This window comes from Hypomesus nipponensis, chromosome 2, assembly GCF_054491055.1.
Source record: "Hypomesus nipponensis isolate SF chromosome 2, ASM5449105v1, whole genome shotgun sequence".
NCBI lineage: Eukaryota > Metazoa > Chordata > Actinopteri > Osmeriformes > Osmeridae > Hypomesus > Hypomesus nipponensis.
This window is the reverse complement of record NC_140362.1, coordinates 18,078,957-18,101,462: the sequence shown is the minus strand read 5'-3', so window position 1 is coordinate 18,101,462 and position 22,506 is coordinate 18,078,957. Positions and strand designations below refer to the sequence as shown.

General features: G+C 39.6%; 2 protein-coding genes across 2 annotated transcripts; both read right to left on the bottom strand.

Annotated features, from left to right (window-relative positions):
* Positions 1–954: 954 nt before the first annotated feature.
* Positions 955–6,139, bottom strand: ctss2.1 (cathepsin S, ortholog2, tandem duplicate 1). The gene is made up of 8 exons (XM_084709360.1): positions 6,013–6,139; positions 4,741–4,872; positions 4,290–4,412; positions 3,406–3,558; positions 2,695–2,919; positions 2,366–2,531; positions 2,142–2,244; positions 955–1,853 (listed from the first exon to the last, which is right to left on the bottom strand). The coding sequence occupies exons 2-8, from the start codon at positions 4,870–4,872 to the stop codon at positions 1,754–1,756; spliced, it is 1,002 nt and encodes a 333-aa protein (XP_084565486.1). The 5' UTR covers positions 6,013–6,139; the 3' UTR covers positions 955–1,753.
* A 299-nt stretch (positions 6,140–6,438) lies between these two features.
* ctsk (cathepsin K) lies at positions 6,439–11,788 on the bottom strand. Its single transcript, XM_084709367.1, has 8 exons — positions 11,621–11,788; positions 10,973–11,113; positions 10,311–10,433; positions 10,061–10,213; positions 8,182–8,400; positions 7,752–7,917; positions 7,393–7,501; positions 6,439–7,139 (listed from the first exon to the last, which is right to left on the bottom strand). The coding sequence occupies exons 2-8, from the start codon at positions 11,096–11,098 to the stop codon at positions 7,040–7,042; spliced, it is 996 nt and encodes a 331-aa protein (XP_084565493.1). The 5' UTR covers positions 11,099–11,113; positions 11,621–11,788; the 3' UTR covers positions 6,439–7,039.
* Between the last annotated feature and the right edge of the window lie 10,718 nt (positions 11,789–22,506).

Here is a 22,506-nt window from a genome sequence, read left to right as displayed (position 1 = left end):
AACTCCAGGTTCGTTAAGTGGAACTTAAAAACTGACACAAGGTGATTTGTTCAGAGGAAAGTCTTTTGACATAGTAACCCTAATACTCCCTTCACCCCCCCCCCTCCCCCAACTCATACCCCCGTGTACATGAAGACTTACCCATCTACCTCAACTGTGTGAGATGTTGTGTGGCCAAGCTGTTCCTTAACCAAAGATCCCATCCTGTCAGGGTGTCTGTCTGTCGCTCTATTTATCTATCTGCCCATCTGTCTCGTCATGCCTTTTCCAAACCAAGTGTGCTGGAATCAATCTGTTATAGGGTACAAACCAAACCCTGTCCAGCCAAAGCTTAGTCCAGTATGCTAGAATGTCATATTTATACATGTTCTGTATATAATAAAATCATTTTCAAGACCAAAAAAAGGAGGTGACAATCCAAGCAAGGAGGATCTTGCTGTAATCAATGTTGCCTATTCCATGTTTTCCATCTAAAATCATGTGGTTAACTGTAACAGTTCACAAAATCCCAAAGTACTAAACTGAAATGCTCATTCGGATACAAAAAAGGAGACAAAAGCTATTTTTCCACATTTGTAAACCATTCTCCCCTTCTCCAAGATGTTTAGTGTAGTTGAAATACTGTTTGATCCCACTGTTGTAAGTAGGAATAAATGAATCAATACAAAAGCTTTAATGAGGACAAGTTGAGGGGAATATTATAGTTGACTTAGTCTGAGTTTCCTCAACTTTGACTCGCCCACCAAACTATAGTGCCATTCTTGTTCATGTGTTAGACTTACTAATGAATGTGGCTAACCAACCAAAGGCTTTAAAAAAACACAACACTTTAAACGTCAATCATGGTGGGACATTTTGTATCAATAACTAAAGAGAATCCCTTTGAATACCTCATGTGAAATTGTTTGTTGTGATGTTGCACTAAAAAATAAAAATGACTCATTTGTAACCCAATGGTGTAAAGGAGTCTGCTGGCTTTATTTACTAAGATAAATGGAAACACAGAGTATGGAGTATGGATGTGCTGTAAGATAGACTGTGGTTCAGGGAGCAGAACTAACCCTTTTCAACCCTATCTCCTTGACCAGAAAAACTTCTCTATTAGGTTTTTGGACGACTACAGAGATTTGGTTTCAACAGAACTGATCAGGCTGCTCCCTGATATATAATATAATATATTATATATATATATATATATATATATATATATATATATATGTCTAAAATAACTTGTTTCAGCTCCAAGTTTTTATTTCACGTTCTCAAACTTCTTTGACAGCTGGTAGGCAACATGTAAATATAGGAAAATAATTGGCACCTTGCAGTAATATAATGGGGGTTGATTTAAAACGTTCTTGTTTACTGTGACATATCTGGAGTATTTTAAAGTAGAGTACAGCAATCTCTACACGCATACAAACGAAAATTGCATGATTTTTATCAGGGCAGCACAGATCATTTTATTTTATGATTTTCAAATGCATGTAACTAAATTATCAAAATCAAGTACAAAAGTTTGATTGTTTGCACCGCTTAAGTAGTTGTGTAAATCCTTAGTATTACTGGTCATCCAACCACTACATGAATGACCTGTACATGAATGTACTTTGACCTGTCCAAAGAAGTGCAGATAGTGAAAACAAGATAACAAAGGCTACTGGATACATGAAAAATTACCAAAAGATAACTTAAATTGACACATCCAGTTCAGGTTTCCCAGTAATGCAACTTGATGCATTTCTGATGTCAGGAGTTACATGATGGGGTAGCAGCCGTACAGAGCAATGCCACACTGGTTGTTTCTGTTACGAGACATCCGGATGTACCCGTTTTCTCCAAATCCTGTTCCCCAGCTACAATAGGCAGATGGAGACATTTGTAAGTTCCTAACAACTTCGCTTGGCCATAAACCTCAACATACAACTTTAAAAAGTTCAGACTTTGAAAATCTTTTTCTTTCACTTCCCTTTAACGCTTTGTAAACAGCTAGAAATCAGATTGGATGATTGAAAAAGGAAATACAGTAGCTACACAATAACATTTTATTTTCTGTCTTATGTTTTATAGAAAAATACCCACGGTTTATCCCTGATTAATCAGATACATTAATTAATTAAATTAACTAGGTAAAATGTCCATACCTGTTCTTCACAAGCCAGTAGTCCTGTCCATCTAGTGTGCCATATCCCACAACAAGGACAGCATGGTTAATCTTCTGTGTGCAGGTTAGGTCATTGTAAACTCCTGAACAGATAAAAGAGTTGACAGTATGAGCAAGGTCTCATGTTGAATCACATTTAAATGACATACAATGGGAATACTGTAATAGCTCTAATTCGATGACAGTACAGGAAGTGAACCATACCACTGCGCCAGAGGATAAAACTGGGCCGAGTAGCATCAATGGCGACAGAGATGGGTCCGATCGTAGCCACAGCCTGCTTTAAGGTTGTTTCATCTCCCTCTGGCAAGAAACTGTATCTGGTGCAGTTGGCAGAGCGGTAGGAGGGGTTGTAGTGGCAAGTTCCTTGCTAAAAGGTGTGGCAAAAACTCAACATTGTTAGTTACCAAACCACAATGACATGAAACCGCCAACAAGAATCAGACAGAGCAATGAGCTTTTTCTTGTTGCACTTGTGTAATTTTTGGTAAGTCACTTCCATCTCTAGCGTGAATAGAATCATCAACACTCACAACTCCTTGGTATGGGTAAGACGTGTCTGAGTCAATGCCTTTGTTGTCGATGACGTACTGGAAAGCCTGGCTCATGAAGCCTCCATTGCAGCCCTTGTTGCCATATTTGGAGGAGCAGTCCACCAGGTTCTGTGGGCTGAGGTCCACCAGTTTCCCTGTGGTCTTCATCAGCTGACCCTCCAGGGCCCCCGCAGAGCTGAAGGCCCAGCAGGATCCACACGAACCCTTCAGTGCAGAGGAAATGTTTTTGTTTATTTATATATAAAAATAAATATAAATCCCAAATGAAAATATAGTTCATACCGGGGGTTGTAATGTACACTTAAACATAAGACTTCTTTGCAGCGTGTTAAAAAAAGTAATGGTTATGTAATTACATTTTGCAAGTAAGTACAAGTTAATATAAGTCAGTCAACAACATATGATTAAACCCAGAAAAGAAGGAGTGTCAGGACTTGCCCTTTTGAACAGAGCAAACAGTAAATATGCAGTACCAAACTTGCTCAACGCCATTTCAAGTAATTACTTCCTCAATCATAAGGAACCAAGTCAAAAACACATGACATGGAAAAGGTCCCTTAAAAAAAGGAACTGATATCTGACAAGATATGCCAACTTTTTCCAGATATTTCAGAAAGAACAAAGTAATTTAGGTCCCACCATTAAACCACATGCGAAAATAAGCCTGAATTGATGACAGTGCATTCGTACCTGGTTTTTGACTGGTGTGACATAGCCTTTCTGTCTCCAGTCTATTGTGTCAGGCACAGCGGTGCCTGATGAGGCGACAAATGCAGATGGCTCCCTCTTGAGGTCGGCAGGGACTTGCAAAGAGGCGAAAGACTGAATAATCTCCTCTTCAGTCTAAGGACACATGACAGGACAAAGAAATAATCAGGGTAAAAAGAGTGTATATTTACAACGGGGTGTGTTGAGAATACAGGGGGAGGGCAGTGCCATGCAGTGTAGAGTCTGAATAGCTATAAACATGGTATTTTGCTGGTACTTGTAATGTCAGCAATGCAGTGAAGAAAACTGTAAGACAACAAAAATGTTTAATGTAACTGGCCCCTCTAACAGTTGCCCCAGCTTAGCCCCCCTCCCAGTTGAAATGGCCCAAAACTTCCCCTGATTCCGACATTTCTCTTCCCTATAAAAAGGTCAATGTTGGTGTTAGTAAAGAGTGTTGCATTCTGTCAGCACTCTGTATGGTTAAAAAAGTTTGATCCATTAACTCTTCATCATTCAGCTTACTGGAACCAGTTTTGCAAAAGGCCTGAGGAAAACATATTAAATGACAACAAGCAATGTGACAATGGGGCAAGAATACATTTCGCAAGACACTCACCTGACTTTTAACACCTGATTGCATTGTAACATAACAGGTTTTCAAGTTTTCGATTCAATATACATTTTCCATAAATGTAACCAAGTCAAATTCAATATGAATAATGAGTGTGTATTCCAATGTATTACACCCACAACCAACACTTTATGAATAAGCAAGGGGCACACTAAGACACAACTATAATGATAACAGCCAATCAGATAACGGGGTCTTAACCCAGCCTTCGGCATGGTCAGCATTTGCTCACCATGTCTCCCATATGGTTCATGCCGAGGTCATAGGTGTGCATTCCCATAGATGCCTCCAGGTTGTGTAGGCTGATCAGCTGAAGATTTCTCTCCCAGACCTCCCTTCTGCCTAACTCTTCAACCTGTCCACATAGGTCACACACAAGTGTTAAAAACATATACCCACACATGATATTACAGTAACATGTTATTTGACAATACCTCAAGGACACATGGATGGATCTGTCTGTGTCCAAAAGCTGTTGGCTGTGTGGATGTCACTGTGGTTTTTAGCAAGAACATGAACTACATAAGCCTACTACGTAAGCACATTTTGATACCAAACAAACCGGCACCATATACATCCTCAAAAGTCTTACCAACCAGGGGTACCTACTGACAGGGGGCCCAAAAATTTGAAAAACGAATAGAAATTATTTGTATAATTTCTGGCGCGTCCTTAATACCAACCTCAGTCTTGTAGTTCTTTCCATGTTGCTTCTTCCACATCTGCCAGTGTAAATCCAGTTTGGCATCCAAGGCCGCTGCCACCCCACACATCACAACTAGAAGAAGGCTCCCCAACATTGTGTCTGTATACATCTGAGGCAAAAAAGTTCATTTGAGTATCATTGATATCATGATTATAAAACTTCCAATCCACAGTGCAATGTGGTTCCTAAACCTACCTTTGGACTGGAAATTATGAATTGACATTTAAACAATGTCCACAGAGAGGAAGTGGTTTAGTGCTTATGGTGTTGTAGCAACCTCGCTGGAGCAAACTGCAGCACTAGCAATGATTAAGCAATCCCTAGCTCTAACTTCTGAAATTCTGTTGAGCTATATGCTTCACTCTTATGCAAGGTAATGGGTTTGAGCGGCTTTAATTAAGAAAGCAGCGTGGGGGTGTGTAAGTGTGTCTGAAGTTAGTGTAGTTGGTCAATTTAAATAAATACAAATTGTGAGTTGAGAATGAGAAAGAAAAAAAGAGAAAGAGAGAAAGAGAGAATGAGAGAAAGAGAGAGATACCCTACTTTACAGTAAGCTAACAGATGAGACAGCTCATCACTCAGTAGACATGGTGTATCGGATCAAATTGAATGCACGAAATGCATGAAACGCAACTGAAATGCATGGTACATTTTTACCACATTATTATTCTCAGTTCAAACAGTATCTTTTTCAATGTATTTAATGGTAATCAAAGGGATGTCAAAGAGATAGCAGAACGATTATATTGCAAAAGAAGATGTTGTTTCCAAGAAACTGCAGTTTCATTTACAAGCAAGGGCTAATTAAATAGTGCTTTTTTAACCTATAACGGGGTTGATCGAAATTAGTTTATGAATTTAGCAATATAGCCTACTGTAAGTAAGCGTAGTTTACCCTTCAACTGCTTACCTGTTTTAAGGTAGACCTGAAAACATTTACACAAAGCCTATCCCTCCAATATCGGTGCAATTTAGCGTCTTATTATAATTGTAAATAGAGGGCAGGCAAATGCTGAAATACATGTTTTAGATAAGTATGTTTGTCCGACAACACACATAGCCAACTCTTATTTAGATGAGTCTTTATTCAGACCAATTCAAGTGAAGGAAACATTGCATTGTAGCTGTAAAAAGTGAAAGTAAAACTACTTCCCTATAGTTACAGTTGTTTTTAACGTGTTAGTACATTAAAAGTTGCCAGTTATAATACAAACGTACATTTATATCCCAGAAACCTATTTTGGCTCACCTTTTCTACCAGTTGAAGTACTTGTCTTGAGAGATTGTAGGTCTGCTTTTGATCTCCTTTTCCTGCTGAATACTTAACGTGAATGTCACATGGTGTATTTCTTCCTCATAACGACATCAGTTTATTTAAATTAGCTTACAGAACGCTGACTTCAAAAAATATCATATTACCCATTGAGTAGAGTAAGGGTGCAGATAATTTCTGATAACTGTTTTGCTTGACTTTGTTGAGTATATGAAAGGGTTAGGGTAAGTTGAGTACATAACATGTTTAATTAAATGTATTATCTACATGTCTTCAAAAAGAAGACATTAAATAACAGACTCTCATTATTATAAGCCTCTTCTGCTTCCCCTCATGCTTCTTATGAACGAATGGATGAATGTGTTTGCGTTTTACATTGCACAAGTTCAATAAAATGCACCCTTTAAAATGAACTTTTTATTGTCATTTTTGATAACATTTATATTCAATAATCAGAATTTGGTGAAAAAATGCAGAAAAAAATAAAAATATCAACACCATCAAGATGCTAACAATTACCCACACAATCCCGCTACACTAACATGAATGTGATACAAAATTCCCATTGCACAGCAATGGTATCTGATACACTGAACACAACCTATGTTAAGAGCTGTGTTTGCTAGGCTACACATACCTTATCACAATCATAGTTGTACCACCGTTGAACAAGTCTGTCTGAATTCAAAATCATTCATGAGATAGTGTTTTTAAAGTGCTTGCATAAGAACTGTCATGTAACCTTAGACAATTATACTACTAACCAAGTTAGGCACTTCTGACCAAGACGTATTAAAACCCTTAACCTTTTATAAGACACAATATATCAACTTTTATCAAGTTTCACATGATTTCACCCTCAATTATCTGTCAAGAACCTTAATAGGCTTTATAAACGGCTTACGATGGTTCATAAAGCTACACCAATGTAGAATGTGATGAATGTGTTGTTCCAGGACTTTTGTTTAACTCTATTACTTCATGCCCTGAGCAACACAGTGGGTCACATGATAGGGTAACTGGCAAGGTTGGCAATGCCACAGAGATTGCCACGGTTTCGTGCCATGAGGATGTACCCTTTGTTGCCCCAGCTCTCACTCCAGCTGTTAAAAGAGACAGATCAAGACAAAGAGAAAACAAGAAAGAAAAAGAATAAACTGTTAATGCTCTTTAAAAAATAAGTTATGAATGAAAGTTCATTCTTCGTTAATTCTTTTAATTTTGTTCTACATTCTTTCACATAAGTTGACTAAACATCACTAAAGGTCAACCTCATGGTGGTATGGTATCGTCTTTGAGCTTGTAAAAGTTCTGTAAAAAACAGTTGTGGCCATTTGATGCTATCCTACTCCTCACCTGTTCTTGACAATCCAGTATTTCTTGCCCTTGGGGGTGACCCCATAGCCGACCGCAAGCACGGCATGATTGATGTCATCCTTGTTACAGTTGCGGTCATAGTACACACCTAAGTATGACAGAGAAAAAGAAGAAAAGGGATGTAAAACCACTGATACGTGATAAATGTGATACAAATTCATCTGGCATCAACTAAATGAATAGGACAATGACAAGGCAATGTTCAAATCCTTATTTCTTGACTCAGAAACATAATGTTTCACTTCTTTATTAGTACAATGTAACGCCCATAGAGGTTTCTTCTACTTTGAGGACTTCAAGGCTGAACAAACAACCCAAATTGTGTATGTGTATATAACCTTTCTGGTAGAACTGGAAAGTGGAGAGGGTGGCATCAATGCCCACAGACACAGGGCCTACTCTAGCCACAGCTACAGTCAGTGCTCTCTCATCTCCCTCTGGGATCTCCTTGTACCCGCGGCATGAGGCAGTCATGCCAGACACGTTGTAAGCACATGGCTCGTCCTGAGAAATAAAATATACGAAAGTCAACATGTGTCTGAGTCACACTTGAATCACGAGACGCAGAGCACGCCACAGTTGTCACTTCCCATATCTGACAACAGTAATGTACTCTAGCGGGTAAATCTAGCGGTTAAGATCTGCTGAAACAGATACTGGCGTGACAGCAGACAGCTGTACCGCATTTTCCCATATTTCTTCTGCATTTACTTTACTTGAAAAGCTGAGATACACGCACAGTCACATGTTTCGCCGCCCCTTCTGTACCTGGCCAACGTATGGGTAGGCAGCCTCTGAGTCGATGCCTTGGTTATCCCTGACGTAGTTGAACGCGTTGGTCATGTAGCCTCCCCCGCAGCCGTTGTTTTCAGTGACACAGTCCACCAGGTTCTGTGGGCTGAGGTCCACCAGTTTCCCTGTGGTCTTCATCAGCTGACCCTCCAGGGCCCCCGCAGAGCTGAAGGCCCAGCAGGATCCACATGAACCCTGGAGGACAGAAAGAGTCCAGTGATTGTATTTTTATATTGTATATTATGGGCATTTTATATTTCATATTGCTTATTTTTATTCTAAAATGTATATACTTAAGCACCTTAGGATAAGTGCTAACTTCAACAGAGGACCCGCCTTCAAGGAAGTTAATGTTTGTCAATGGAGAGATCCCAGACCCTTTGTACAAATGAAATGTACGAGGGTCTGGTTAGGACCAGGCTACTGGGAGCTCGGCTCTGAAGTCGGTTTCCAGAAACACATTTTTTGTAGGTCCAATCAGCGAACAGAGGGAGTGGCTGAGAACGATGACGTTAATGTCGTGCACTAGTTTGAGTAGTTCAGTAATGGCGGCGGTGAAAGATGCGAGCAAAACTATTCTGCGGTTGTGGCAACGCTGCCGAATATCCATAGGTTAAAGCCGGAGCAAGAACATTCCTTGCTGAGTTTTGTTGGTGGCCATGATGTTGTGGCCCTCCTCCCCACAGGGTTCGGTAAAAGTTTGATTTTCCAGCTACGGCAGCTAGCTTCGTTACAGTAGTGGTGAAGGAGTTGGCTAAGGCGAACGCTTGCGATTGGTTATGGCAAATCAGAGTGGCTCTGGGCAGATCAAATAGTTTTAAAATTCAACAGAGGACCCGCCTTCAAGGAAGTTAACGTTTGTAAATGGAGCGATCCCAGATCCTCTGTACAAATGAAATGAACGAGGGTCTGATTAGGACCAGGCTAGTATACACCTTCCTGCCTAAGTAAATTCCTTGTCTGTGCAAACTTTCATGGCGATTAAAACCCATTCTGATTCCGATTTATCAGACAAGAGGTGTGTTCTTATATCTGTCCACTAGAGAGCACCCTTTGACATTGCAATGGAGTCTGCTGGCCTTACCCATTCTTTAATCATGTTTTCTTTCATCTGTCCTATGCCCATGCTCCTGCAAAGGCTCTCCACTAGAGTGGATTCATGTTCTATTCAACACAGTCCCTTCCAGACTCTTTGTCAACCGACTAATCTAATGTGATCTAATGTTCATTAGTTGCTATAAATGTTTGACTAATTGGCATTTCTTGCCAGTAAGAACAAATTAACTTGTATTTAGAATGTGTTCTTAATGTACCACAGGACAAATTACTCCTGTTTATGTAAACAATGCCTCACTGTCCAGTTCGAATGAGTCATTACTTTTCATAATTAGCAACATCCTCTGATTGCCATAACAATTTGCAGTAAATTGTGTTGGCTGATTGTGAGTTTACTATAAATGCAATGATTCAATACCTTTACTGGAACAGGGGTGGTTTTCTAAACACAACACCAAAGGAATGTTTAGTGCTCCTATGCTTCCTCATTGTTACTCAACTTTTGGTTTTCATTTATCAGTGCCCGCTTAAACTATTATGGCGCTTCTGATTTCATATAAACTAGCTTGGCCAGTTCCGCGAGAGGGAGAATCCACCCATTATTGCTTTACGAATCTACAGGTAAAATAATGAAACAACAATGAAATGTCGAGACAAATTTTGAAACAAAATGGTGAGATTTCATGGAGAATCACTAACCTGGTTACTATATTTATTGCATAGTATTATTTTCATTATGTCAGAATGAACCCATAACTGGGCAGCAGAAATGCTGGAGAGGAACTCTGAGAAGTCTGACCTGGTTTTTGACAGGGGTCACCATGCCTTTCTTGCGGTAGTCAATGGACTTGGGGAGCCTTTCCACGGTGTTGTCAGGAACAAAAGTGTTGCCTCGGTCCCGATTCAAAGGTACCTGGAGACCCATCATCTTCTCAGCCACCTCTTCAGATGTCTGGAGCGAAAGAAGGGATAAGGATATTATCAAACAAGCTTTTTATCGAAGAAATGTAAATGACACATTTACACTGTAACAGGAAGTGTCAACTCACCATGTCTCCCAAGTTATTCATTCCCAGTTCATAGGAATGCATGCCAAGGGCTGCTTCCTGGTTGTGGGCCTCAATCATGCGCATATTCTTCTCCCAGATGGCTCTCCGGATCCCTTCCTCATTCTACCATGGGACACAAAAACAGAACTTACCGGTTGGTCTTATATGAGTAGTATATGCCTGGCATAGTGATAGAGTGAATGAGCAGACATGGCTCACGCTTAACTAAATGGCGGAGAGGTTAGGATTGAAGATTTGATTGAGGAGTTAGGAATAATGATTAAATCCTGGGCTTAGCCATGAGAGAGTGCTTTCCTGTGTTCTGAAGAGCACTGAAGAATGTGCTGAGCTTAGATTAAACAACACAGAAAACACACACATCCTTCCTGCCTTCACCCAGCTGCACCTGGCTTCATCCTGTGACCTAATGCCCTCAAAGTGAGAAGACAATAGATAATACCACAAATGCTTAATTAAATCCTTCCCAAAGTCAAGTGCAGTTCATTTTAGGTGGATTTTAATACTTATCTCAGAATCTGGGCCGATAGCAGTTCTCCAACACAACTTTGTGTTGGAGAGGCAGGTCAATAGTTAGGATAGATGGGCAGGCAGACAAATAGACAGAACTAGACACTGAGATGGGTGGAGAGGCAGATACTGACCAGGCCATTGTACTCCTTGTTATGGGTGGTCTTCCAGTTCTCCCATTCAGTATCCAGGGATACCTCATCCAGTGGATGGGCCAGGGTCGAACCCAAGAGCAGCAGCACGCAACCACACAGCAGCATTCTTGGAAAATAGGCCTGTAGTTTTGTTTTGGACACGGTTTCATAATTATGAATTAGGCAACATGAAAACCTGGACTCAATTGTAGTGAGCTGTTATATAATTTCAATGCCTGTGCTGTTTCGAATCAAACAGGTTCGAATCAACAGATCGAGATTGAATTTCCAACTGAAAAAAAGTTGGTTGTAAAGTTTTTATAACATTTTCAGTTCCCTTGTAGGCTATTTTTAAAACGAAACAAAATGTGGCTACGCAAATACAAACTACATAAGCCTAAAGTTTACGCCGACTCAAGGCATATGACTCCTACAGAATAGCTTGTTTATTAACCATTACTAAAAGTTTCAAAAAGGTTTTTAAACAATCGCTTTTTTCTACTAAGAAGACTATATCGCATATCTGCTTTACAACAATAAATCGGCAAATTCTACTCAAACAAAAAACGGAGAGAAAAAGAAAGCTGTTCTCGTGATGTTTGCAATGGACCTACGAATATGTTCACTGAAAAGGAGATGTACCATTACCTTTGTATTTTGGAGAGGAGTTGGGCAAAGTCTTCTGAGCACTTCTTTCTAAGCACTGAAGTAGGTCACTATGTGAGTTTTTTATATAGCTTGGAATTTGAGGAAGTACGACGGTAGCTCCAAGTTTAAGGGGGATTCGGCTACATCTGGATTCGCTCGACACAAGAAGAATCAGATGATGTCAGGTGTCACATTTCACGGGAAGCCTTCAAAGCCTACATTTTTTCAGGAACTACATATTTACTTCCTCACTCTTTCACAGGCCTTTTCATACACTATGTCTACGCTAAGTATAATCACCAGGGCTTTTAAGTTTTAAGTTAAAACTTTTATTACCATACCTGTCAATTTTAGGATACAAAAAAGCCGTATGCCTGCACCTCGTCCATTCATTGTATATAGCGGGATAAGTTTATATTAATCCTCAGCGTGAGAAATACAAGGTGTTGCGTGACAGCGTAAGAAAGGGCTGAAATGCGTGAGTCTCACGGCGAATGCATGATGAGAGTCCTAATCACGGATATACAGTAGCCTATATGGGAAGATAATAATTACAGATATGCCTCGAGGAAACACTTAGGCCTACTGGCATATAGCCAGTTTAGTTTGATTTTAATGCGTCTTGTAAAATCCGATGGTCCACCAATATTGTAAGAAACAACTGATTAATTCAGTTTCATTTGTATTATTTTAAACGGCTTATGGTGTCCATCCATGAGGTAGAGAAAGGAGGCAATTCCGGAATGGTTGAGGTTCTCCTATGTTTGTATGACGACTCTGGTAAACTTCCCTGTGTTAGTCAACCCCCTGAGGTCCAGTGGTAATGTGTCAGGGTTGTGTGTGTATGTGAACACTTTGTCATGATGTTTAAGTCTGTTCAGACATGACACAACTGCATGCTAAATCCATCTCTCTAAATGAGTATGTCTTGTGACATACTGTATACCGCAGCAGTATGCTGTGTGCATATTAATCATATGTGTATCTCCATGAATGAGGGCCTATGCTGGCACAAGCTGCAGTTGGGCTGGTTTGCGGGATCTTTTGTCTTACCCTGTAGTTATTTACATTGTTATGTTGAATGGACTGTATTAGCACAGTAATATAACACATTTGTTTGCATGTTTACAGCCTTTTTAGTCTTTTAAAACTGCGACATGTAATAATTTTAAGGAAATTCGAATATGAGAAAGAGTGCATACAATTATTGTGTATGTGCTTTCCTCCAGCTTGTTTGATTGATGTAAAATGAGCCAAGAAGGAAGGATCACCTTGCTGAAAGCGATTGGCTGGAACAGGATTGCCAGAACATTATTGTCTGGAAGGTAAAAGGCTGATCTCACCTTTAAGACAGGTTCCTGATAGGACCCATGGCTCCAAGGTAATGCCAATACCATGTGTATTCGTCAAAGGTTTGAAACTCGTTCATGTAGAGGTTTGGCTGGGTACGATCAGTAGCCACTTATGATCTGTCTGCCAGCAGGACACTTGGAGCCTCTGACCACTGGAGCATACCAGTTTAAGCTCCTTTAAGAGTCTTACTCGTGGCTGTTTAATACAGCCACCCACTCTATTTAATGAGACTGTGGTCATTTCTCCATCGATCCACTAGTGCCCATCCCCCATACATTTGCTAGAGATGGTTGCAGTAGGTTTGTGTGTATGTGTTTGTGCACAGACTTGGCCTACTCAGTAGAATAACTACAAATGAACTATTCTTGCACACATGCATGTAGGCGTTTCATTATAGTTGTGGGCTCTTATTTTAACTGTAATATGTTAAATGTACTGGACATTGTTGTAACTGGTGCAAATGTGTGTGTGTGCTAACCCTAACCCCTAACAGGTATTGAGTTATAATAATCCATTATAATACATTATCATTTATCATCTCCCAGGAAACTAGGTGAGGTCCAGTTAAGCAGGAGAAAATAAGACAGTGTCTTTCACTGTAGCACACATCTGTTTCCTGTTTCCTGGTGTAACCATTACTATACCATAAAACTGGAAGCAGAACCTAGGATCGTAGGGACCTTCCTAGGATCCTTTTGTACCATCATATGACTATCCTCGTGACTGAGTCAAGTAAAGACCACTTTAGTCCACGGCTAAACTGGGACTGTAATAGTGTAATAGTCTAACCAAAACTATAATCTTGTATCATTGTATTGTTTTTTTAGGTTAGGAAAAATATCTGTCTATCTCTATTTACATATATATCTGCATCTATGGTGTACATGGCCACTAGGTTTGTGGATTACACCATTTTGATTCAATTTTATGTGTATAGAAAATTGATATCTGCTCAGCTATGGTCATTCAGATACTCCCAAATCTACTGAGAAATATGGAATAATTTATCCTGCTCTGAACTGTGAGCATTTTTACCGACCAGTTCAGAGATTAATACATTAAACACCAGAGGGTTTAAAATCCATGTTTTCATTCCAACAGATTATTATGTTTACCCTATTTCAATCCAAGCCAAATCTTGTTTTTTATTAAAGGAAAAGCTATTTGCTTTTGTCTTTTGATTTGCGAATGCTTTGTACTGTTTGCTCTCCCTATTAATTGTGTTGAACAGAAAATTGAGATTTGGAATTGAAGATTGTGGAACCCATCCCCTCATATTGGGATAATACAAAGTTAAGGAAAATAAACAATGCATTTGTATTCGTAAACATCTCTCAAGGTCTTATTTTTCAGTCAAGGGGAATTAATTCACCTAGAATACAAATTGGATACGATTAAAAAAAGCTATAGACCTTCACCTTGTTTTACCTTCACTGAACTAGACAAAGGCTGTGGATCGCTTGTGAGAGATGGAGACCTAAGGCCTGAAGAAGAAGTGAACTAAACTATAGTCCCCTAATACAGAACATCTACAGCCAGGTGGTCAAAGAAGGAACCTCGGGTCCCGGCCCATCTGAATCAGATTTATTCAGATTTATAGTTTGGTTATCGTCAATACCATAGGCCGTCTGTGTCGAAGCAGGGAGCCAGAGGGCAAGATTTACTCAGGTAGATGCAAGCCAGAAAGTACCTTAAAGTAGGGTAGGAATGGACATATTACAACAAAGCGGTTCAAGAAAGATGTTCCAGTCAGAACCAGGGAATATCTTCATCCCCAGGTGATCTCCTACCTAGAGACAAGCTCAATGAAAAGGAAGTGAGGCAGAATTGGACTGCAATTCATTCAGAGTATTCCTGTGAACACGAGCATATTTTAAGACATTGCTTAGACTTATCATGTCTGCCTCCTTGTGGCATCAAGATGGTCCTACTTTAAAAACAGAAAGAAGTAGAGGTGACTGAGGCCTCATCGCAGCGGCCTGGTCTCACATCTGGCTTTGGCCCCTTTGCTGAATATCTCCACCTCTCTCTCGCTCCCCACCTTTCCCGTCAAACTTCACTCCAAGTGTGTGTCATAAAGCATAACAAATGCAGATCTCTTAAGAAAGGAGGCTATATGATGCAGCTGCAGTTTTTCTTCGTTTCTTTTGTACCTATTTCTCAGGTCACCATTGAAATTCTCAAAACTACTTGTTCAACCTGCCCATCATCCAGTCATTTATGCATATCATAAAAGCAATTACTTATTTTTATGAACACATTTACAATGTTTTGTACATTCATGCAGTACTTTATCCACTCCCCCCATTAATGACTTATTGATTGCTTGATTGACAAACAACTTCAACAGCTGTTTGTATTGGGTCGAGATCAGTTAAACCCGTTGTCTTGAAATCTCTTGTTATTTCTTTAAAGGATTAGTGCTCAGAAGAAAAGACACTACCTATTGTGCAGACATGGTGAAAAACAGTTTTGCCAATCCTCCCCCTGCATATTCACAGTCTTTTCCATGGTAAATCTGCCAGGTGCTAAACTATCTTCACGTTTGCTCTTTAGGGATTAGTGGCCTAACACGAGAAGTATTAGAGGAAGTGATGTTTGCCACATGGTTCTGTCTCCAACCATATTTTTAGACTGGGGTCAAACTCTCTCTGCTGCGATAAGCAAATTAAATGGGCAGGAAGACTGTGTCTAAGTGATATTCACTTTATAGCTGTGCCAAATAATCTAAAGAATACTTGAGTACTCTGCATTATATGGGTCGTTATTAGGGAAGCCACATGAGGAAACAGCTGAGAACTCAACATGGGTTTAAGAGCCTATTTGGAGTAGTATGCTTTGATACATGGGCCAGTATTAGTTTAACCTTTGGAACTCTAAAGAATTCAATCTGAGTTTAATGGCCAAGTAAACTTTTCCACATAAGATGCCTGGTTTGTATTGCTTTAAGTTAGTATATGCAATATTTAGCATGGTTTGTTGAAAACCAATGTGTGTTAAAAAACACAACGCACACAAAAAAAATATTAATAATAATAAACCGAGAAACAAAAAACAGATGAGGTGTGTTTAACAATGTTAAAAATGATACATGTCCAATCCATGAAAGAGCAGTAACTTCCTGGAAATCCTACAGTTGTCAAAACACAATGAATTTTCTCCTAACGTCACCATCAGACACATCACAAAGTGTTTTGTTTTAGTAATATCCCTATGTGAGCGGAGGACTTGTGTTTCTTTACCTTACCTCACCTTGGAGAGAGGAGTGTGCGTTGTTTTGGTTTTCACCCTCTTTTCATTACGTAAAGAACATTTACCAATGGATTCAAGCCATCCAAATCAAATAATCCCCACGTAAGCTACATGGTTACAAAAACAAGTGCTGGCCCTTGCCCAAGCCAAGACGGACCAGATGTCTGTGGCAGCCACTACAATAAGGAAGCCCCTCAAAAAAACTGACCTGAAAGTTCTTTAGTTGCAACACAAGTAAAATAAATGGGAAAATGATCATTTGAAATAAATTGTATATTTGATAAGCGCCCGAGATATTATTGCATTGTTTTCAGAGGGAGACTAAGGTGAGAGGATTCATTATATGTTTATCTTTGGTCATGCTCAAAATGAATAAGTAAAATAAATGTAGTTTGTAGTAGATATATAGGGCAGTTTTTTCAATAATTGAGTTTGGAGAAACTAAACTTCTTAGGGACAAAGGTGAATCTGTCTAATAAAAGGGAACTAGCTCCATCCTTTATTCATTACAGACATCTTCCCCCCCGTGGCCAAATCTAATTAGATTGCTTTGGGTTGCCTCTGTCATCCCAAAACTCAAATGGATAGAACACCAAGTACAGACACGGATACAAGGTTACTCATATCCTTTTGTACAGACAGTTATACTGTCCAAAGAACTTTGTGTACTGTCAGCTATATTATGTCACTAGTGGGCACCACTACAAACACTAACATATCTCAAATGCATTCTTGATCACCATCCCATTTGATCTGGATGCTTGACATAATATGTTCCAAAACAAACTCTGACAGAGCCCCAGGCAACCTCCCTCAAATTAACACAGCCATGTGTTATGTGTTGCTAAACTCCATAACCTTCTGCACTTGCCTCAGTTTCAGACTCACTTGTCCTCTCTTCAGCTGGCAGATGCTATGTTCTGCTTTAGGGAACAGAAGAAATGCAAGCCAACCCTTCTACAACAAGCAAAGACTGGGCAAGCAAATGAGGATTCATTAAAACAGAATGTGAGATTGTGCCCCAATCTACTGTTTACTGGTGGGAGTCAAAATCATACATTTACCATGTCAACTGATGTAGCCTAGGTTTGTGATTCACTTTAGCATGTTCTTATGTAAATTAAAATATAATAGGACATTAGAAGCAAATCCACAACAACACATTTGATCCCCTCTGAATTGTGTTTCAGGATTGTGTTTACAGTTTGCATTGTCAATAAGGACACCTTTCAGTGAACTGGCTTCCTGCACAGGCTTACTACAACAAGCCTTTAGTTCTCCATTTTAGATTCAGCTGGTGATCTAAATCCGGATATTTGGCTGACCCGTGCACATTTGCCCATCATTCCCTTCAAATGTCGCTGTGCAGTAGTAATGTCCTGTCCTGGATTGGTTCCAGCACTTACTCAGTCTGCTGGATAAAATCACAAATCCTGTCAGAGGACAGACAGCACGGGGAGTTTGCTACCATGGACGCGTATGTTGCCATTTGACCATGTTTTACCATGTTTGTTTTTAGCATTTCAGTAAGCTGTCCATTCATATAGTTGGACAGGTTGACTTGCTTGTAAGCTCAGTAAGATGCAAAGACTCATCACTGGTACGCGTGCAACGCAAGAGAGAGCAAGGACGGGGCAAGAAGGCGGGCCTCAGAAAGCGTCAGAATTGAATAAAGAAGTCGACCTAAATAATTTTCAGTAGCGTAGGCTAATTATCTAAACCCCCTCCCTTCCCCCAAGGATTCTGCAATAAATGAAGAAGGTGATGAAGAAGAAGGACAAATTAAATTGCGCGGCGTTTCAAAGCAGATGTTTCAAAGTATTATATGTCATCAGCACCTGGACGAAATGCGTATTCGGAAGAAAGTATTTTGATTGAGTTATAACGATGACAACTTGTGAGCAATGTATTGAAGTCTCTCGCAGGTGAGTTTCTGTATTCTGTATTCTAGCCCATAATTCACTCTTGAAATGTAGTTTTTTGTTGTTGTTGCTTTTTTAGACTTAATGTTGTAAGCTAATGAAGGTTATAACCTATTTATTTCTTGATAGCTACGCCTTCGTAAACTTAGCTTCTGTTCAGTAAAAAAAAAAAAAAAAAACGGGGCACCTGTGGACTGTAAAATAACCCATTAAAGTTATGACAACGTTTATGAAAAATTATATATTTCAAAAAGGTAATAATGTTTAGGACAATGCTCATGGAGAAGCATGTTATAGGCTAGTGATCCTGGATTTGTACAGAGACTTGCTTAAACTAATTGGTGCCACAGCTGTAACCTCATGTAATCTTCAGAGTGCGTGCCAAAATGGTGACTCATGTTCATGCTGTAGTCTGATGCATGTTTCAGTGTTAATCTCCTGTACTGTCTCTAGCCTTGATGGAGCTTGGTTACTTTATTGTAGAACACAGGTTAATTGTGCCCTAAAGGTACATCCATTTTAATTGTCAAATAGGTGGATTTTCAAGTCTTGTTTATTTTGAAATTGAATTACACCTATAGGCAAATGCCTGTTACAGGTCACATAGTCCCTCTATCAGAATGTTCTAGCAATCCTGATTGTATATAATGTCAACATTCTAATCAGCCATGGGAATTAGCTATAATAATCAAATCCTTCAAATTATACAGGAACATAGGTGAAAGGTGACAGATAAATTATATAACCTACAATATGATACTTTGAGTTAAAAGAGGTTATTGAATATGATTGAGGGTATCGTGTGTACGTTCTGCCTAGATGACAGATGAAAGCAGCAAATGACAACCATGAAGTGCAGCCTAGCGGTTGGAGCAGACTCAAGACCCAGTGAGAGGGCCAAGTGAAATATACTTGGAGATGAGCCAAATGGGCAATTTAATCTCGGTGTCTAAGGACACTATTTTAGTCTCCTTGTTGGAGAAGATTTATTCTGACATTTGAATATACTGTATGTTACTCCTGGGCCTTAAGGAATCAGGTAAATGGCATTTTCTTGTTACCAGTGATTTTGTTTTCCATGGTCATTGTGTACAGCCAGGCTTTAAAATGGACTGACAGATAATTCAACTGTTTTGGGAGGCAACGTTGCTTGCAGGCGCAGGCCATTAGGAATGGAATATCTCATGGGCGTCTGTCCAGTTCCTGCTTTTAGTAGCCCATCTCTGGCCCTTAATAACAGGCTTATCTACAAAGCATTGAACCTAAAACCATTTAGAGACTCTTGCAAGCCCCCATTTTATACTCATAGTTCGAGGGATTAAGACCATGATTTGGCTATGAAAAAAAAAAAACTTTTTATTGAGCATAATGGACTTTTTTTCACAGCAACTCGTGGGCTGGCAGTTTTAATAGAAATTGTTTTTTTTCTCTCTCTCTTTTTTATATGTCATTCACACAGTGTGCAACATAACCTATTTGGACGGATTGAGCTGAAACAAGTCTAACCAGGACAGAGTCTGTTCCCTGCAGCATGTTGCTGAGCATAAACAAGTCTAACCAGGACAGTATCTGTTCCCTGCAGCATGTTGCTGAGCATAAACAAGTCTAACCAGGACAGTATCTGATCCCTGCAGCATGTTCCCTGCTCTTCACTCAGGCACTATTCAGGAAGTAGAGCTCATTTGAAGTTCATCACTGATTTAGCCCTTCATAGCTAAATACCATGACTTAATATGCATTATGAGAATGGTATAGAGTCTAAACATGAGGACTGAAATGGCATAGTCCTAGGGATTATGCCAACAAATGCCTTTGGTCTCATACTGCAGGAGTTTGCAAACAGCTCGGGGACTTGTATTCACACACATTCTCTTATCAACCTTAATTAGATTACGTCAACTTAACTAGTTATGTTTGCATATATTATTATCAAAGGGCAATTTATTATGTAAACAAAACAATACAGACTGAAACACGAGCCCAACTGAATTATTGACTCAAGGTCACTACATTAACAGTGACAGCAGAGCATAGCATTGCATGGGACTCTACAAGCACTCCAAAGGCTTTCACTTACTCCTTACAGAGACGGCTTTGACACTTCAGCTTAAGCATCATAATAGCTGGTTCCCTCAATCTGAATCAAGGTTGGATTGTGCAGCGCTCTGATCAGATTAGCAAGCAGCACGTAAAGTGTGCCAAAGACAAAAAGCTCCACCTGTCTAGTAATGTGGGGGATTATGCATTTGAGGGCTCTTCTGTGAAAAATGTAGTACAAGCTTTTAGGGACACCAAAGAAGCTCAGCCTACATATTCATAGTATAGTTTCAGATATAGCCTTGGCCCAAACACACAGGTTATAGGATAGAATATAGATGGTGTATAGCATGGGTTCAGTTATGTACAGTATATTTTCTGGCGAAATCATTTTAGAATGATGAAATGTTGGTATGTGATTCAGTTTGCTTGAATCTGTTTAAACACCCGTCTTTCACTGTCAGACATATTTCTTTCCCCCATTTCACCAGTGAACCTTGATGGATCCAGCCCATCAAGGCTGTTAGCTAAAGCGACCTAATTTGTCATGTCACATCAGCGCTGCACTAAGACTAATTCCCTTTTCTCATTTATTTGGGCTATAATTAATATTGCAGACAGTGCACTTTGTGCAAGCAGTGAATTAACTGTCTCCTGCTTGCAATACATAATTGTAATACAGGGTAGCTTCCTACTCATTGTCTCTCATTGAAAAGAAAGATTGGAGTAGGCTTGTATCGTGACAAATGTGGGCTTTGAACCTTTCCAAATATGTCTGAGTGTGTAAGAACACACACCAGAACGCATTAACCTCCAAACTCTCAAAAAGCCCACAACGTCATACAAACTTCATTGATGCGTTTTTTTTTCTCACAAACCATGAAGTATATGTGCGCACACATACGCAAACACTGTACATATGCCACTGAAGAAAATATATCCTTAATTAACTTTACAATGATGCACTTATTGTTTGAATTAATCTAAAAAAAAAAAAAAAAAAGCAAGAGAAGGGATAATGCCCGACGAGGTGTACATTATCACCTGATAATGGACACCCCTGCAGCCAATCAGAATCGAGTATTCACCCAGACCATGGTATAAGAACTACAAATTGTACTGCTGTTTCCCTCAGCCTAGGAAATGTTCTGGTTACAAACTTCTTAATACACACTTGTAACACACTGGCAATCTCATTGTAGCTGTTGCCATGGGCAATAGATAAAGTATTTCGAATACACACACAACACAAGAAACCATATACAACATGCACAGAGTACTGTAGACAATCATCACTCTGAGCGTGTGATCCTGATAGTTGTTCCATTTCAGACATGCTAATTGTGGATTTGAGCCAAGCCCTTGTCTTTATCAATCTGAAAGGATAAGAATAGCATGTAGGCAAGGGTTAGAAAATGGAGCTGGCCTTCACTGAAGTTTACTTTGAAACCCCTTTGGGGGATCCAAAGGAAGAGGTGTGTGTGTTAATGTGGGATTGATGCTTGTCATGAATGTCTTCTTTGGATACCCATTACGGTGCTCCAAGTGAACCCAAAATGTTCCCCTCCTTAGAATAGGACAAAATACAGTTTGTCTTGTTGTCAGTCAGTCAAGGCATCTTAAGAGATTGGAACACAGAACACCTATAATTTCAGAATTCAAATTGAAGATGGTGTTTAGGTTTTTCTTCAGTAGATGGTCAAATATGACCTTTGCGAGTCCATAGAGCATGGAAGTCTTTCAAAATGTAATAACATTGGGAAGATGTCCAAAGCCCAAACATTATGACTAGATCCCTTGATGAATTGTAGTTAATGTTCTATCACATTTGCTCAGAAATTGTTTGCCTTTAGCGTTGTGGAGATTTGTTATATAAGAGCTGGTCACTGCCTAGGTTTGGACCGATTTGGCGTTATACAAACGTTTTACTGAACATTGTTACCGGTCAAAAAGGCACTGTGCCATGAACCTGACAAACTGAAACAACAAAAAAGTTGCTGAACTGGAGAGACTCTATCAAGTATAGCAACAAGACAAGTTTTCCACAATATATTATGTTTATGTAAATATACTGTAATGCGATACCACCACTGGGTTCAAACATTGATCTAAAATTAGAAATTAATTCATTCCCTCACTTTCTAATTTGGCAGGCAGGGTCAGCTCCCGCTGTGACCCTTTAGGTCATTGACTGCAATCTAGTTTGGTGGTGTTTGTGGAGCCTAGGAGGAGGAGGAATCCTATACCGCTGTGGTCAGAGGGCTCAGAGACTGACAACCCTGGCACATTCAGACACTCACCAGCCTGGGACTTTGCACACCT

Coding starts and splice junctions, on each gene's coding strand:
- ctsk (XM_084709367.1), bottom strand. CDS start 11,098: ATGCTGCTGTGTGGTTGCGTGCTGCTGCTCTTGGGTTCGACCCTGGCC. Junction 10,434..10,972: donor ACAAGGAGTACAATGGCCTG/GTCAGTATCTGC, acceptor GTCCCATGGTAG/AATGAGGAAGGGATCCGGAG. Junction 7,502..7,751: donor TTTCCAGTTCTACCAGAAAG/GTTATATACACA, acceptor TGTCATACTTAG/GTGTGTACTATGACCGCAAC.
- ctss2.1 (XM_084709360.1), bottom strand. CDS start 4,872: ATGTATACAGACACAATGTTGGGGAGCCTTCTTCTAGTTGTGATGTGT. Junction 2,920..3,405: donor TCACACCAGTCAAAAACCAG/GTACGAATGCAC, acceptor TCTGCACTGAAG/GGTTCGTGTGGATCCTGCTG. Junction 2,532..2,694: donor CTTACCCATACCAAGGAGTT/GTGAGTGTTGAT, acceptor CACACCTTTTAG/CAAGGAACTTGCCACTACAA.